This window comes from Hippichthys cyanospilos, chromosome 3 (assembly GCF_059441005.1).
Source record: "Hippichthys cyanospilos isolate Australia breed blue-spotted pipefish chromosome 3, RoL_Hcya_1.0, whole genome shotgun sequence".
NCBI lineage: Eukaryota > Metazoa > Chordata > Actinopteri > Syngnathiformes > Syngnathidae > Hippichthys > Hippichthys cyanospilos.
In genome coordinates this window covers 17,341,957-17,358,159 of record NC_142371.1, presented here as the reverse complement: position 1 = coordinate 17,358,159, position 16,203 = coordinate 17,341,957, and the positions used below count along the sequence as shown (strand labels likewise).

Sequence of the window (16,203 nt, the reverse complement as noted above, 5' to 3'; positions counted from 1 at the left end):
ATTTATATTTAAGATTTAAATTGCCATCTTAGTTTATGAAATGCCGCGTGAAACAGGCGTACCCTTGGAATGTCATTCAGTGGACGTTTGAATGAACCTACTGATTGGCGAATGACCCCCGTGGTATGACGTCAAGCAGGAGTGGGCTGATCCACTGGCGTTTCTGACCAATTGCCACAAGCGTCTGTTCTGCGTGAGCCAATCGGCCGACTCGAATACCGGAAGAAGGCGGGTCTTTGTCAACTACGGCCACAGACGCTGCGGTGAAGTTTACCGGCGCTCATCTACCCCCCCTCCCCTGGAACCAATCCTTTCTCGTGAGTAGATCAACCGTCAGATTCCACTATTTCTATTTTTTTTAAATATAGCCGCTTGTGTAAGAAAACACAATATAAAAGTCGTTGTCTGTGTTTGCACGTACCTGACAGTCGGATCTCGTGGCCATCCACATGGCTTCGCCTCCAGCTAGCTAGCTAGCTTGCTAGCAAAGCTAAAGCAAGCTTGCTAGCGAGCATGCCCCACCTCGGTTTAAACGAGAAGTTTTTGTGGCTCTCAAACTGTGTCCGTCGCAGTATTTTGTGACTGCAACTACGTGTAAGTTGCACCGTGTCAACCACGACCAATGCGGTTCACTTTGAATGAGTACAAACGGACCCATTTGGGCCTTAGCTAAAAGCTACTCCACTGTATTGCAGTACTTGAATGTGTGCTAATGTGTCTTTAGGTGGCTAACTATGCCCTTCGTCTAATTGTCGTTGAGACTTGTGTGAAATGCTACTTGTGAATGACGGCGTGATTAAGCCTTGTGTGTAATGCCCGCATGGCTTAAGAGCTCATTCTGCAGCTTCTAGTGAGTAACAGGGGAAGGCATCTTTTAAGAAGTCACAAGTGAGCTTGACAGATGGGGAACGATTTGTACAGGACTAAGTCAACTCTTTTCAGCATCTCATCAAGTCCTCAAATTCAACTAAAGTATTTCCGCTCTATAACACTTAATAGTCGATAGTGCTTTTTATAATCCAACACGCCTCTTACCTGTGCTGCACAAACCGTGAGTTTTCTTTTTTTCATTTCCTCCCATTCTTTAGATAGTACTTTTTAATTTCTGATTGAAAAGTTTGACTGACTTATCAGATTTTTTTTTTGGTTGCCATTCCCTTTAGGGCAGCTCCATCTATTGAATGCATAACGCAAGCCCAGCCACTACTGTAGCTTCTATTCCATGCACCTTATAATACAGTGCACCTTATACATGAACACAGTTTTAAAATAGGCCATTCATTGAAGTTGCGCCTTATTGTGCGGAAAATACCGTACTCGTCTCCATAGAAGTCAAAGAACTAAACCAAACTGCAAAAGTTAGATGGTGTTTAGACAATGGCAGTCACACTAAAAATAAACTAAATTTGTGGTTGGATTGATTAACTGAACATGCAGATGACGTAATGGAATGTATTTATAGTTGACAATGATAAAGATAGCTTTCAGCAGTTGAAATGTTTAAAAAAAAATAAGTAGTCTTGTGCCTTGTTTCTTTAAAAAAAATAAAAATAAATAATGTTTAGTGATGCCGAGTACCCATACCAAAAATATGGGTGTCGGTACTGATACCTGACCTTATTATCTCAAGGTGTCGATATGCGCAATGCCAGTCAATATAAGATGCACAAATTTGTAATGACAAATTCGGAGAATAGAATATTGCCATTAATTTCATGGAAGTTTGGGTTGGGTTGGTTCAAAAAGAATATTTTCTTTCTTGAAGGCATTTTTGCTTAGCTATTTTCTGCAGTCAATAGTTAAGATTTTGTGTGTAACTGATTTGATAACAAAATTGTTTTTCATGTACAGTTAATGCCCTAAAAAAATCCACTTGCTATTGGCTGAAAATGACATCGCATGTGGTCTAGCCTCAGATTTTGGCCTTTTTTCTGGGTTTGGTCGCGTGACCTTTTCCAGTCCACAGTAGGCGGGAAATGTGTTTTTTTAAGCGTGCAAACATTAAAATAATTTGATCAAATCTGTTAGACCTAAAAAAATGTGTTTTATTGCTGAAATCTGCAAAAAAAGATCAGTTTAATATAACTGAGATTTTTGCCGATTGGTCATGATTTATTTGAATCTCTCGCTTGCAGTGTGTACAATCCTCTGAGTATGGGCAGTGTGCTGGCTGCCGCCTCGCCGCCCCCCGCCCCGGCCGGAGGAGGCCAAGGGGTCCCGGGGTTGGTTTCGGTCCCCCCCGGATTCACCATGCCCCCCGTGTCGTCCGTCCAGCCCTCGTCCGAGCTGCAGATCGCGGACGCGGCGCAGCCGTCGCCGCTGCCCAACCCGGGCACCTACGAGGAGTGCCACCGCAAATGCAAAGGCAAGCCGGAAAACCCGGAGCCCGGATTGGACCCCGTTTGGATGATTTTCATTGCGTGCCATCACACGATCTCATCAAGTACAACTGTCGCTTTATCGGTTTACCTTATAGTTATTCATGTTTTTATTTTGCAGAGGTGTTCCCTCTCCAGATGGAAGGCGTGCGCTTGGTGGTGAACAAAGGCTTGAGTAACCACTTCCAGGTCAGCCACACCATCACGCTCAGCACTCTGGGCGACTCGGGCTATCGCTTCGGCTCCACGTACGTCGGCAGCAAACAGACCGGACCCGCCGAGGTAAACCGAGCAGCCGCGCTTATCGTTGTTGAGAACGCGGTGCTCGATGAGAACGTTGGTCATAATTCTGTAGGGAACGGGGAAGGTAGACTTTTATTTTATTCATTCCGTGAGGAAAGAGTCACTGTATTTTCCGTAAAATCAGTTATTTTATGAGAAATGCTTGAGGGGAAAAAAAAAAAAGACCAAAAAAAGTCATTTTATAAAGGTTTTTAAGAAGTAAAAAGTCTTTTTTTCAGTCCTTCCCAGTCCTGGTGGGCGACATGGACAACACGGGGAGCCTCAACGCCCAAGTCATCCATCAGCTCACTACCGCCGTCCGCTCCAAAATCGCCCTCCAGGTGGCGCACTCACTCAATCTCGGGCTGCGCATCGGGCAAGCGTGGCACTTCATTTTGTTGGCGCGCGCGTGTTTTTTGCAGACCCAACAGCATAAGTTTGTCAACTGGCAGTGTGACCTGGAGTACCGCGGCGCCGACTTCACTTCCGCCCTGACGCTAGGAAACCCCGACGTCCTCGTAGGCTCCGGTAGGACGCTCTGTCCCCGCCGGGACATCTTTCTTGGGCCGATATTCTGACAGTCTCATAGCCAGCGGCAAAAATAGCACTTTTTCACCGTGTTGAAATTACTGCTCTATGTAGTTTACATTGAACACAATCTAGTTTATGAAAAAAAAAAAATTATCTAGTATATGTGTACCGTGTTTAGTATGAATAAATACGTCAACATTCGATTGCCATCTAATATTTTTTTTTCTGGCTTGTTGAGTCAACTACGCAAACATTGTCATCAGTCCTAATATTGTCATGTGCCACCGTGCTTCCACTGAGGCACAGTAAAATCCTCTAAAAAACATCATTTCAAAATAACTTTGGATGTTAGCGCCTGAAAGCTAGCACCTTTGACTAGCATGAGCAGAAATATGTTTTTGATATTTAAAAAAACACACTTAATTTGACCTTTTTTTAATGCAATTTTTTGGAGGCCATCTTGTAAGAGCTAAAACACATGGAGGGTGTGCATGGATTGTTTAGATTGGTCATAAATATTCAGATATTCATAATTTATTGTTTCGGACACGTAAACGCGTCACGTCCTCTACTCTGGACTTCCATTTATCCTCCACGCATGCCAAAAGGATTAAAAAAAAACAAAAAACCGCTCGGTTACCTTTTTATTTGATTTGATTTTTTTTGGCTTGTTGAGTCAACTCAGCAAACACTAGCGATACCATATCATTAATCGAACTTCACCGTGCTTCCACTGTGGGGCGCAGCATACGTTTTCAGAATAACTTTGGACGTAATCACTTGAAAGCTAGCGCCTTTGACTAGCATGAGCATAAATATGTGTTTCCGATTGAAGAAAAGGCACTTTTACCATTTTAAAATGCAATTTAAGAGCCATCTTGTAAAACCTAAAAAAGGCATGGAGGGTGTGCTAAGCGACTTGACTTGTTTTGATTGCTAACTAATATTATATCATTTTAAGAGGTGTTATTACTATTTGTTTTCGCCAGCTCTGCAAGCAGCCAGTTCAAACGCCCCCTTTGTTAGATTAGGCAAAAAAAAACAAAACGGAAAGTGCTCATTACCGAAGAGAGACGGTATTAGCGCTTATTGAAACCTTGACGTTTTTTGGCACTGCGTTAAACGGACAAGAGCGTTTTTAGCCCGCGCTTCGCGTGCCTCTGCTCGATTGTCTCCAAACACCTTTTTTCATCGATTGAGGACTGAATGTATTTATTTTCAGGCATCGTCGTGGCCCACTATCTCCAGTCCGTCACGCCGGCGCTCGCTCTGGGCGGCGAGCTGGTTTACCACCGGAGACCCGGCGAAGAAGGAACCGTCACCTCCCTGCTGGGCAGGTATACAGGTAAATCACAGCCGCCGATATTATTTCCCTCATGTGTCGCGCTTGTTTGTCAGTGGAAATTTTTTGAGGGGGGGTTCTTTTCCTCGTGGTCAGGTGACAACTACGTGGCCACGTTGACGGTGGGAGGAGCGGGATGTCACGTTACGTATTACCATAAAGCCAACGATCAGGTACGTCTTCTGTCGTCAAAATCAAGCATTCCCGAATGCCTTTTTTAACATTTTTATTTTAACCCCTGGGAGAAATTTTGGAACCAAATCCGGCTTTTTCTTGTTTTTGATGTGTCATGTCAAAGCTAAAGTATCTAGAAGAAAACGCGAGGAGGCAAACATTTTATGAAGTGGAATATGTTAGAAAAAAAATGCTAAAACAGTCTTTACCGCTGGGTTGTATTTATACTCGGAAATTCTAAAAGAAAATCGTAAAATAGAAAAAAAATGTGCGTAAAACCGGAAAGAAATCGAGCGCAAAAGTGTGAGATTACAATGTAATGTTTTTATGTTTAAAAGGTGAAACTTTTCTTAAAGGTAAAATTTAGACTGTTTTTTATTACGGCCGGCAGGAGGTGCTGCAGGTGCTGCATTTACCATTGTCCTTAGCTATAAGGACACTTATATCCACTTATAGCCACTCCCCATGTAATATCATGTCATGATAACCAGACCTATGATTATATTTAAAACAAACAAGTTTTTGAAATTGACAATGATTTAATTTATTCATTTTTAATGAAAAAACGTCTAAATCTCACACACTTTCCCTTTAAAATAGTGCCAGAAAATATATATTGCTTGCAATTGCTTGTCGGCTCCTGTAGGTGGCAGTGTTTGTCTTTTAATGTTTGTTTTGATATTTTCAAGTTCAGTCAAATTAATGGCACCAGCGTCACAATATCATGGGCGAAAACGGCATTCATCTTAATGATTACAAAGCAGAAATGCTCATAAAGTCTTCAAAATAAGCTTTTCCCTTTAAAAAAAAACCTGACTATAGATGGTCTTTTTTTTTATTGCATAAAAAAGCCTTAGTATAAATGGTAACGGCAATGGAAAATTCGTGTTAGGAAAATAGTTCCTACATATACTGTATGTACGTATATAATAATTATTTTTGGGGGGGATGACAGTTGCAGGTGGGCGTGGAATTCGAAGCCAGCACGCGGATGAGGGAAACGACGACGTCTTTGGGCTACCAGCTGGACGTGCCCAAAGCCAACCTGCTCTTCAAAGGTAAGCGGGCGGCGACGGCGCCGCCTTCCCGGTCGTGACGAGGCTTTGGCAGGCTCGGTGGACAGCAACTGGGTGGTGGGCGCCACGCTGGAGAAGAAGCTGCCGCCCCTGCCGCTCACCGTGGCGCTGGGAGCCTTCCTCAACCACCGCAAGAACAAGTTCCAGTGCGGCTTCAGCGTGGTCATCGGCTAGAGGGGGGGCCCCCGGAGCCCCCGCCGCCCCCAGGACCCAGCTCGCGGGCCCCCGCTCGGTCGGACACACACACACACACACACACACACGCGCACCCCCAAACACACAAAGGAACGGGAACCCGGACCGAGTTTTTCCCAACTTTACATTCAGAGACGCTCTTTCACTGCTGTGAGAAGACGCCACCAAGGGACAGGACAGGACAGAGCAGAGCCGCCCGGGAGCCGGGACCGGACCGGCCCGGCCCGGCCCGTCTTTACGTTTGGAGGAAGGCCCGCCGAGATGTCGCGTGAAAATCAAGTCTGTGCGTAGACCTAATATATGGTGATCATGTGTGATGGACGCAAATAAATGGCGTTACTTTTTCTAACTGAGCCTGTGGAATGCTCTTTTCACAAAAATCTGATTTGACAGCGGAAAAAAGCGGATTTCCTGTCCATCCGTTCATTCTAGCCTATGAAGATTACAAGGGAAAAAAAGTTGGATCCAAAATGAAAAACCAGCATACAACAAAGAAGTCTTGTCCTAGTGATGACTAAAGTAAGCTTCGTGAAGCAAGGCTTCCTTTTATATTCTTTTTACTCCTCTAGGGGGCAATCTTGATTTAAGGACGCAACGGAATTGTAATACAGTTCCACTTTAAAGCAATAGCACCATCTGGAGGAGGAAAAAAAATATTAAGTGCTTCACGAAGCTTCATTTTCTCATCACTCGTGGCAACAATTTCAACAGTAAACCAACAACTCAATTGTAGGAGTGATTATCAAAATGCAATTTTTCAAGATTTTTTTTTTGTAAAATTTTTTACTTGGGAAAAAAGACCCACTGGTAAAGCTATTTTAATGAAAAAAATAGAGTAAGGCCTCTTTTGAAAGAAAAAAAACCAACCATGTAAGGCTTTTATTCACGGAAATAATGACCATTATTTTTCACGTGGAAATATCACTTTTTTTCATGAAAACCACCATGGAAGTTTTTTTTTTTTTTGCAAAAAAACAAGCGAACATAGTATGGCCTTTTTTGTGAAAGATCTTACCGTATATGGTAATTTTTTCTTCACATAAAAAATAAATAAATGGAGGGATTGCAATGAAATACCAAAGCTTTTTTTTTTATATTTTAAGAAAAAAAATCATGAATTGAAAGCTTTGATTTCGTTTTGTGAAAAGACCTTTTTTTTTCCAAAAAAAACCCCAAAAACATAAACTAAAATAAGAAGGCAACAAATAAAACCTTGGAGGAAGCCTGAAGAAATTCAAGCACAAAATGTCCACGTTTTAATCTTGTTGCCCTCGGGAGGTCTTTTGAAAAACAAAAAAAAAAAAAAACAGAAAACGAGACGGGACAACAAGAGTATCTGTCATCGTGTGCTTATCTGCGTCCAAAGGCTAGCCGCAAGACTCGTCTTGCTCAAAGACGCTCTGAGTGGCCCCGCCCCTTTTTCTTGTCCAAACAAGTGACTTTTGTTGTCACATCACCCCATGCAAAAAAAAAACACGCCGGAGGCTCCACCTGGAAGCAAACTCAAAAGAGATGAGAGATGCAAAAAGAAAATCCTAAAAAGCACCCAAACTTTTCGGGCCAAACGAAGGCTTCTGGTTTGAGAGTGTAAAAACACGTTGAATGGAAACAAAAACAAACTGAAGACGTTGGGTCAAAAAAGAACCCAATTTGGGTCCAAAATGGACTGACCGACCCAACATTTTGGCCAAAATGAGGGACTTCAGAAGTTGGCTGAAAATTGCACCGACAACTTTTGGGTAAAACGAGTCAAATAAACGGTTGGCTTGACTCAGTTGATTTAAAGCAAAAAAAAAAAATGTTTGAAGGTGTGGCGCCGGTTTGAGTGGGTGGACTCTGATCCTCCACGTTGCAGCTTGACCGAGTCACCGCAGGACAAATGTCACACGGCAAACACGCAAGGGGAAAAAAAAAAAGAATCAGCACTCTTCTAATGAGGGCCACGTGAAATTTCAACAGGATTACTGCCCGTATCGAATTTCCTGCTTTTTAACGGCGTGACAGGAACGTTTCAGCTTTCTTTTCAAATTAAGAGCAAGTCAATTGGAACTTGAGGCATTAGTGCTTGTGTTCCAAAGTGACTTTTTTTTTTGGGGGGGGGGGGTCAAAATTAGGACTTAATTCAATACAAGCAATCGGAATCAGTTAAAAGTCATACGGTAGTAAAAACAAGATGGTGGAGCCTTTGTTGCATTTGTGAATTCCATCTTGAGTGCGTGCGGCGACACGCCAAAGAAAAGCAAGAGCGCTTTTGTCTCGGGGGCATGTCCAGACCAGGACAACGCAACTTAAGACTCAACGGTGCCCAAACACAGAGATATCAACAGTATAATGATAGGACAACTGTCGGTATCCGATACCTGTTGATATTCCTAAGTTTTTTTTTTTTGTTTCCCCTTATTTTCCCTACAAGATGTTTGGCCACCATACAAACAGTGTCATGATACGGCAACTGTCGGTATCCGATACTCGTTGATATTTCACCATTATCGCTGAAGAAGTCGGTGTGAAAGCTTTTTTTTTTATTTTGATAAATGCATTTATTTATGAAAGAAATTTACAAACAATAAATATTGGCGCACGAGCTTCAATAAATAGAAACGGCACTGGAGCTCACGCTCCGGGGAGGTCAGCGGTCGTTGACCAAAGCCTTGAGCTGCTCCTGGAGGTCGGAGGCCAGATGGTCCAGCCTGTCCTTCAGGTCTTCGGCGTAGGGGGCCACCGCTCGCCCCACCTCCCTGCCCCCCGAGTAAAGGTCCTCCTGCACCCTGTGGGCCAGCGGGCCCACCTTGCCCAGGAAGGCCGTCAGGTGGCGGTCCACGCGCTCCATCAGGTCCCGCCTGAAGGAGGCCAAGTTGCGCTCGGCGCCGCCCTGCAGCAGCTCCAGCAGCTCCTCGCCGCGCTCGGTCAGGGCGGCCCGCAGCCCGTCCGAGTCCACCGTGCGGGCGTAGGCGCCCAGCTCCCGCCGCAGCCCGTCCAGCCTCTCCCGGATCCGGGACTTGAGCGAGTCCGAGTAGGCCTCCATGCGCTCGCCCGCCGAGCTCAGGTCCCGGCTCAGGACCGTCCGCAGGGCGTGGGCCTCGGCGCCGATCTGGGCCGCCAGGCCCCGGGCGGCCCGGGGCAGCTCCTCCTTCAGGCTGCTGGCGTACCTGCCGGCCGCCTCCGCCGTCTCCGCCAGCTGGGCGCTGGGGGGGGGTCACATCGTTGGCGTCGGGAATGATGCCGCCATACCCGCTGTGTCGCCGTACCGTCGATGCGCCGCGTGTCGGTTTGCGCCGCGCGACCGGCGGGCGTCATCGCGTCATTGGTATCGGGAAACGGGAGTTATCCCTACGACGCATATCCGGCGATATCGCCGGCGTCGAGATATAGCCGTCGCGCGCGTTCAACAATGCCGACCGTATCGCCACTGTGCGTTAGTATGCGTCGTGCGATTAGCAAGGGTCATGGTATCATCGGTGTCACGAGACAGGAATTATCCATATGACACGTATCCAGTGATATCCTTGGCATAAGCGCACGTTCCGCGATACCGACTGTATCACGATATCACCGATGCACTGTGTGTTAGTATGCGTCGTGCGGTTAGCAAGGGTCGTCATATCGTTGGTATCGTGATACAGGGATTATCCGTGACACATATCTAGTGAGATCATTTGTTTCACGATACAGGAAGTGCACCAAATGGTGATAAAATCAATATATGTTGGCAATGAAAATATTCATCAAGTGTAATGATATCAAAGGCGTCACCGTACAGGAATGATCCCAACGACACAGTCCAGGGAGAACATTTGTATCACGATACAGGAAGTGCGTCGAAAGCGCGTCCGGTGATATCATTTCTATCACGATAAAACCGTTACATGTTGGTATGCTCTTCGGACTTGAAAGTGTGTAGCAAGTGTAATGATATCATTTGTGTCGCGAAACAGGAATTGCACCGAAAACACACGTCCGATGATAACATTTGTATCATGATAAAACAACAATATATTATGTATCCAACTAAAATATTGATTCGATCAACTTACCCAAACGCTATGTGACCCTTGATATCAATAATATCGCGATAAGGTAATTAAGGCAACTACTAGGATAGTGCACTTACTTGACCTGGGCGCCGAAGCGCGACTTGACGACCATCTCCAAGGTGTCGTCGGCGCTCTTGCTAGCCTTGGCGATGTAGTCCCACAAGGCGTCGGTCAGAGCCTCCACGGGAGGCTTGGGCGCGTCCTCGCGGAACAAGTTGCCATGGCAACCCGCTGCGGGGAAGACGCATCGCCGATATTTTGCCGCCGTTCACTCATTTAGCGCCATTGACGCGAATTGACGTCAAAGATCCATTTTTACTGCGCCGCCGGCGAAAACATTAAAACTCATTCGCTGCCATTGACAGCTATATGCTGTGAGAGATATTTACCACATGATATCAACAGTATCGCAATAGAGCACTGGTGAACGAGATATCATGATTTTGAACATTGGATGTGTACAGAAGTGAAACTGCAAAATGTTTTTGTAAATTCTACAACTATTTGTCCAATGATATCAACAGTATCAAGATACGAGGTCTAGTATTTCAAATTGTGGGCTTGTGGTCAACGTGACTACTTTGGGTAATTTTTCCTTTTTCTTTTTTTCAGACCGCCACACGAATCATCGATTTGGCATTCTTCGAAATTCCTAGTACAAATTGTAAATCAGGCACATCCCAATTACGCATGATTTGAAAAAAAAAAAAAAAAAAAGGGACCGGTATCAGCACTGATATCGATATCTGGTATCCATGCACACTCATCCTTCTTGGAACACTTTAAATGCGGATATTTCATACGCTATCAAAATCATTTTGTATTCTTTTCTGGGCTTTAATTTCTAAATTTCTAAACTTTTATTACATTGTTAATAATAATAATAAAAAGAAAAGTTAGTGTGCTTGCGTTTGTGGCTCGCAACTTACCCGCAAACGCGGCCAAAGCCAGCAAAACAAAAAGCCTCATGATTGCTGCAACGACAAAGAGGATTTCGCTTGGCAACAAGCTAGCACACGTCGCTTGCTAATTGGCGCGCAACAACAAGCTAGCACATTTCCCACCTAACTTGCCGAATCCTCACCTGCTCTCTCCCGTGCGTCTCTTTGGTGGAGCGTATGCGCGCCAGTCTTCTTTGCGCCTCTTATTTATAGCCAAGAAGCTTTGACGCTTGTAGCGGACGAGTCAAAGTCCAGCGCTCCCTGCCGTGTTGTCGCAAAGCAGTCACACGACTAAGCTAACCATGCTAATGCTAGCAACGCGACCCCTCCAAAAAACGGCTTCGAGTTGAACTTGAGGTTTTTTTTTTTTTTTTTTAAAGGTCTTTTCACCTTGGAATTGCGACGCTGCAATTTGAGAAGCGGCCAAGACGGAGTTGGGGGAATTTTCGCGGCAGATAACGGCAGATAAACGCGGGACGATGGCGCCGTCGGACTTTGGAACAGGGTCACGCCAGGTGTGCCTTACTTTTTTTTGGTTTTGGTTGATTTCATCACGAGTGTCAAAAAAGCTTCCGCATTCAGAATAACCTGTCTGGTGTCAGACGCTTTGTGAAAATTCGCGAAATTGGCGCTTTCCAAATTCCAAAACGGTACTTCGGAGGCTAAACGAAATTTGAGCGCTATTTTTCCACTCGAGCTGGCGTTTGACGTTTTGCTTTTAGTTTATCACAACTCTAAAAAACAAAATTCACCAGACGGATCTGCAAAATTTCTTGAGTTTTTGTGCATGTTCAGGTTCTATTATCAGCAGGAAAAAAAATGTCAACTGTAACCTTCCAAAAACATTTTTTTTTCGAAAAAAACAAAACAAAACACCCGTAAACGTACCAGAATAGTGTAAATGTATCCAATTTTAGGTGGTGCTATGGAGTGATTTTGTATCGATCATTAATGACAACTAAAATAAATAATAATACATAATAAATGAATAAAATGTGAAATTTTTCATCAGGCCCAATGAATGTGGAAAATTTGGCCAGGTTTTGAGCATGTTCAGGTCGCCAAAAATCCAGTTCTTTCCCCTCAAAAAAACAACATTTCAAGATTACTTTTTGGTTTTCCACTCTAGGTGGCGCTCTAGCGCCGTTTTGTTTTGTCCAGCGTTGCTTATATGTGAAGAAAATAAAAGCTTTTCTGTCAAATTTTCATTTGTGCGGCTTATAGTCCCAAAATACGGTAGTTCTCAAAATGATAAATGGATTATAAGAAAAATAAGTATTGATGAACCCATTCAATACCAGAGACGTATTTTCACGTTTTTTAAGAGTCCGGACATCTTAAGTCTTAAATTAATATTTAAATACATAAAGAACATTAATTTCCAGACACTTAAGTATTAAATAGAAACCTAAGTATCTGGCTTGTGAAAATACGTGAAAATACGTCCCTGGCATCGAATGAGTTAATCTGATATCGGATGAACAGTTGCGGCTCCAAAGTCGTCAAGCACAAGCGGCGATGACGCCGAAGAATGAAGCGCGTAGAAAAAGTTGTGGTATGACTTTGACTTTGCGGCCAATCGCTCTACGTGTTTGCTTTCGACGTCATTTTCCGCGTCAGGCCCGACCTTAAGAGGCTGACGATGGCACGATCTACTGACCCTTGCTCACGTTGACTCATGGCGGTTGCCGTGCGAACTTTGACCCCCAAACTCAAGGTATGAGAGATGAGCAATGGTACACCACCAAGACGTTTTTTTCTTCTTTCTTTTTTTCGCCACTATCTAATCGGCGATACATCAGAACCTCGAGATAAAGCTTTGTTTGGAGTTGGAAATCATGTGAAAGAACATGAAATCTAGTGATTCATGGTGAATAAGGTTACGTCCTCAGGATGCTTAGGACATCAGCGGAGATAGTGAGTGACAGCAAGGCACATGGGGCCTGGACTTTGGGATTATTAGCGCGCGCTTTGCTATAAAAGCGGCGGCGGCGCGTCCCTTCAGCAGAAGCGCTGCGGAGTTTTAACTGGCAGATACTCTCACAGGTAAGAAAAACAGGCTTCTTCTTCTTCTTCTTCTTCTTCTTCCCGCTGTAAATTCTGCGTCCCGTCACCCCAGATCCAACAACCATGAAGGTCCTCGCTGTTCTGGTTCTGGCTGTTTTCACCGGTGAGTACAAAGCCACCAAAGCGCCGGCTGCAAAACCCTTTTCAGAGAAGGAAAAACCACGGAGATTTCCGAGTCCTGATTCTATCCGATTAGCTTACGAACTTTTTCGTTCTGCGTACCCGAAACTCAAATTTTTACCGGCTCACTGACCTAGCGGTAGAGCCTGCCTTAAGGCTGTGACATCTAGGGTTCAATCCCAGGCCAGGTCAAACCGAATACTGTACAAGTGGCACCATTACCTCCGAGGATAATCCAGGAGCATCGCAGCGTCCAAAATTGATCTAAATATTCAATCTTTTTCTTTGTACTGACTTGAAACGCCAATTTTTACTGGCTCAGTGACCTACTGGTAGAGTCCGCTCTAAGACTGTGATATTGAGAGTTCACTCCCAGGTCGGGTCACAGCAAAGACTTTAAAAATGGGACCTCTGAGTTCAAATTCTATCCGAACGTTTTATCCGCCCAAAGTTTTCTTTTCTTCCCAGCGTTAGAGCGGATATCTTGAGACCGAGAGGTCCAGGGTTCAATCTCGGCCTGGGTCGTACCACAGAGACCCGCAGATCTGATCGGTGGTCCGGAGAGTAGAAACCCGACCGCGGTTGCTTCGACCCGACTGGGGGGGGGGGGGGGGGGGGGGGACTTTGTCACGGACCAGATTTTGCCACCTGTCGATCCGACGGCACAGGATCCGATTCGGTGGATCCGTCAGACCCCGGATGACGGGTTGTACCGACGACGTCAAAACGGAGCCGTTTCCTCCTCGCCGGACACTCGGCGTTTAAGGCGGAAAGATTCCCGATCTGATCGCAGGGGGCAAACCCAGGTCCCCGCCCGCCCGCCCGACCGACGGGCACTTACGTACCGTCATGACCCGGATTCGCCAACCGCGGATCCGACGACGCGGGGTCCGAGTCGACGGACCCGATGAAACCATCGCTGACTTTGTCATTTTCTCCGATTTCCCGGGCCAGGCTGCAATGCCAACCTCTTCTACGCCGACGCGCCCAAGCCCCAGCTGGAGGTGCTGGCCGACACCTTCTGGGCCTACGTCGCCAAGGTCACTCAGACCACCGACGAGACCATCCAGATGATCAAGAAGTCTCAGTTGGGCCAGGACATCAGGTATGCCCCCGGGCCCCGGCGCCGACCCCCGCGGCAAACGTCTCACGTTTGCGCTTCCCGCAGCGCCCGGCTGGCCGACGGCACCGACATGGCCAACCAGTACGCCGTCACCCTGCACGAGCAGCTCCCCCCCGCGGCCAAGGAGCTGATCGCCAAGGTGAGCGCCGAGGCCGATGCGCTGAAGGAGCGCGTGGCCACGGAGATCAACGGCGTCCGCGAGAAGGTGGAGCCCTACGCCAACAACGTCAAGGTCCAGATCCAGGAAAGAATGGAGCAGATCCAGGCCGAGCTCAACCAACTCCTGGCTATGGATTCCGAGACCCTGAGGAGCGAGCTGGTGAGGAGGAGCGAGGAGCTCAAGGCCACCGTGGACCAGACCGTCGCCGACCTCCAGGCTCAGCTGGGTCCCCGCACCGACGACCTGATCCAGAAGGTGGACCAGCACCTGAAGACCTTCAAGGACACCGTGACCCCGATGGCTGAGAAGCTCCAGGCCGAGATGACCCAGAGGACCCAGCAGATGAGGGATCTGGCTTCCCCTTACATCGGGGAGCTGAGGGAGACCCTGGACCCCTACGCCCAGGACCTCCAGGCTCGTCTGACCGCCCTCTACGAGTCCTTCGTCAAAACCAACTAAGTCCGCGTCGGCAACAACAAACTCAATTTGCCAGAATTCCGTTCTCTCGCCCATCTGATCGGGATCCAGACGTGTTCGTGGTTTACAGCGGCACGCGCTGTTGGTCTGTTCCAAGCAGGCTTCTGTTACCATCGCAATAAAGCCCTTCCAAAAAAAAACAAAAAGTCTCGTGACTCACTTCCGTGTAAAAGGTTGAACTTGAACCATCGTTGTTGGCACGCGCAAAAGCACGAACAAAACCAAACCGAGCTCCTCGTTCAAACAAAGATGAATCGGTAACCGTGAGAATCGGTCGACGGTTTGAAAATTGCCCACGTGCTCAAAATTTCAGCTTCCTGCCACGGAGGCTAAACTAAATGAATTTGATTAATTCGCATCGACACGTCAGTTTATGCAAGTTATTCACATTTTTTGTAGAATATTTATAGCTGTTTTTCAAACAAGTCCCGTTTCATTTGTGAGCAAAAGGATTTTGAACAGGCTGTCATACCCAGGTGTCTCAACGCAAAAATTACTATTGCGCCCCGTTGGCGAGTCGCCTTTGAAAGGATGAATGCAAAAATAGTGGGAAATGCACGATCAAACATCGAGGTATCGACATGTCCAAAATAGACAGCATTTCCAATTTTGAATGGCAGTAAATGAGCCCGACATGGGCTAAATTTAACACCTTTAAGGTGTGCCTCTCCAATTCCCGTTTGCAAGCATTTAAATAAAAGTCATCGTCTTTTGACAATCTATGCGATGTTTTAGCCTCCTCGAGTTTTTTACGGATTCTTCTCCATTGATATCACGTATCAAAAAGCCAGAGTTGGGTCAAAAATTCTCGGAGGTTTGTCGGTTTACTACTTGGAACTTGGAACGAAAACCACCTCAAACGGTGGAAGTAGGCAAGATCTTTTGAGCGAAAGAAAAAAAATGTCCCGTATTAGTCACAAGCCAGTTGCGCACTCGGGCTTCGTGCGCGTCGGGGGTTGCGACAGCGCCGGCGGACCGGACCAGACATGTCGGGTTACTGGAAGTTCAACAACAAATCCCGATGCCGCCGTCCCCGCCGCTGGCTGATTGCGCCCACGCTGCGCTGCACGGTGGCAAACAACATTCCGCCGGTGCGCCTCCAGCTGTTCGGGAGCAACGTTAACCCTTTAGCGCTTTTCCTGAGCCGGAATCTGCCATTTGCAGCCGTTTATAGCGGTTTCATCGAAATATCCACAAGGTTGGAAGGAAGCGGCCGGCTGAGCGGTCCCAAGGCCACGTCTGGCCACGCCCCCCCCGACTTTGTTGTTTTGCAGTTTGACTGTACCACCTCATGACTTTCACT

General features: G+C 46.3%; 3 protein-coding genes across 5 annotated transcripts; 2 read left to right on the top strand and 1 right to left on the bottom strand.

Annotated features, from left to right (window-relative positions):
* The first annotated feature begins 237 nt into the window (after window positions 1-237).
* On the top strand, window positions 238-6,331 carry tomm40 (translocase of outer mitochondrial membrane 40 homolog (yeast)). The gene is made up of 9 exons (XM_088412016.1): window positions 238-317; window positions 2,136-2,365; window positions 2,500-2,660; window positions 2,900-3,001; window positions 3,083-3,188; window positions 4,414-4,536; window positions 4,630-4,706; window positions 5,663-5,765; window positions 5,818-6,331. The coding sequence occupies exons 2-9, from the start codon at window positions 2,155-2,157 to the stop codon at window positions 5,955-5,957; spliced, it is 1,023 nt and encodes a 340-aa protein (XP_088268142.1). The 5' UTR covers window positions 238-317; window positions 2,136-2,154; the 3' UTR covers window positions 5,958-6,331.
* A 2,231-nt stretch (window positions 6,332-8,562) lies between these two features.
* On the bottom strand, window positions 8,563-11,741 carry LOC148425999 (uncharacterized). Of its 3 annotated transcripts, none has more exons than XM_088411977.1 (4): window positions 11,097-11,741; window positions 10,942-10,986; window positions 10,090-10,243; window positions 8,563-9,163 (listed from the first exon to the last, which is right to left on the bottom strand). In XM_088411977.1, the coding sequence occupies exons 2-4, from the start codon at window positions 10,979-10,981 to the stop codon at window positions 8,608-8,610; spliced, it is 750 nt and encodes a 249-aa protein (XP_088268103.1). In that variant the 5' UTR covers window positions 10,982-10,986; window positions 11,097-11,741; the 3' UTR covers window positions 8,563-8,607. The 3 variants fall into 3 exon arrangements, with proteins under 3 accessions (XP_088268103.1, XP_088268104.1, XP_088268102.1); XM_088411978.1 differs by having other exon boundaries at window positions 11,077-11,109; XM_088411976.1 differs by having other exon boundaries at window positions 10,942-11,741.
* apoa4b.2 (apolipoprotein A4 b, tandem duplicate 2) lies at window positions 11,133-15,033 on the top strand. Its single transcript, XM_088411975.1, has 5 exons — window positions 11,133-11,468; window positions 12,846-12,999; window positions 13,073-13,123; window positions 14,095-14,245; window positions 14,309-15,033. Exons 3-5 carry the CDS (start codon window positions 13,084-13,086, stop codon window positions 14,880-14,882), a joined length of 765 nt encoding a protein of 254 aa, XP_088268101.1. The 5' UTR covers window positions 11,133-11,468; window positions 12,846-12,999; window positions 13,073-13,083; the 3' UTR covers window positions 14,883-15,033.
* Window positions 15,034-16,203: the final 1,170 nt, after the last annotated feature.

Excerpts from the sequence above, each read along its gene's own strand:
- tomm40 (XM_088412016.1), top strand. The coding sequence starts at position 2,155 with ATGGGCAGTGTGCTGGCTGCCGCCTCGCCGCCCCCCGCCCCGGCCGGA. Across the intron at positions 2,366-2,499 it reads GTGCCACCGCAAATGCAAAG|AGGTGTTCCCTCTCCAGATG; the intron begins GCAAGCCGGAAA and ends TTTATTTTGCAG. Across the intron at positions 5,766-5,817 it reads AGCCAACCTGCTCTTCAAAG|GCTCGGTGGACAGCAACTGG; the intron begins GTAAGCGGGCGG and ends AGGCTTTGGCAG.
- LOC148425999 (XM_088411976.1), bottom strand. The coding sequence starts at position 10,981 with ATGAGGCTTTTTGTTTTGCTGGCTTTGGCCGCGTTTGCGG. Across the intron at positions 10,244-10,941 it reads GGCTTTGGCCGCGTTTGCGG|CGGGTTGCCATGGCAACTTG; the intron begins GTAAGTTGCGAG and ends TCTTCCCCGCAG. Across the intron at positions 9,164-10,089 it reads CGCTTCGGCGCCCAGGTCAA|CGCCCAGCTGGCGGAGACGG; the intron begins GTAAGTGCACTA and ends ACCCCCCCCCAG.
- apoa4b.2 (XM_088411975.1), top strand. The coding sequence starts at position 13,084 with ATGAAGGTCCTCGCTGTTCTGGTTCTGGCTGTTTTCACCG. Across the intron at positions 13,124-14,094 it reads GGTTCTGGCTGTTTTCACCG|GCTGCAATGCCAACCTCTTC; the intron begins GTGAGTACAAAG and ends TTCCCGGGCCAG. Across the intron at positions 14,246-14,308 it reads CAGTTGGGCCAGGACATCAG|CGCCCGGCTGGCCGACGGCA; the intron begins GTATGCCCCCGG and ends CGCTTCCCGCAG.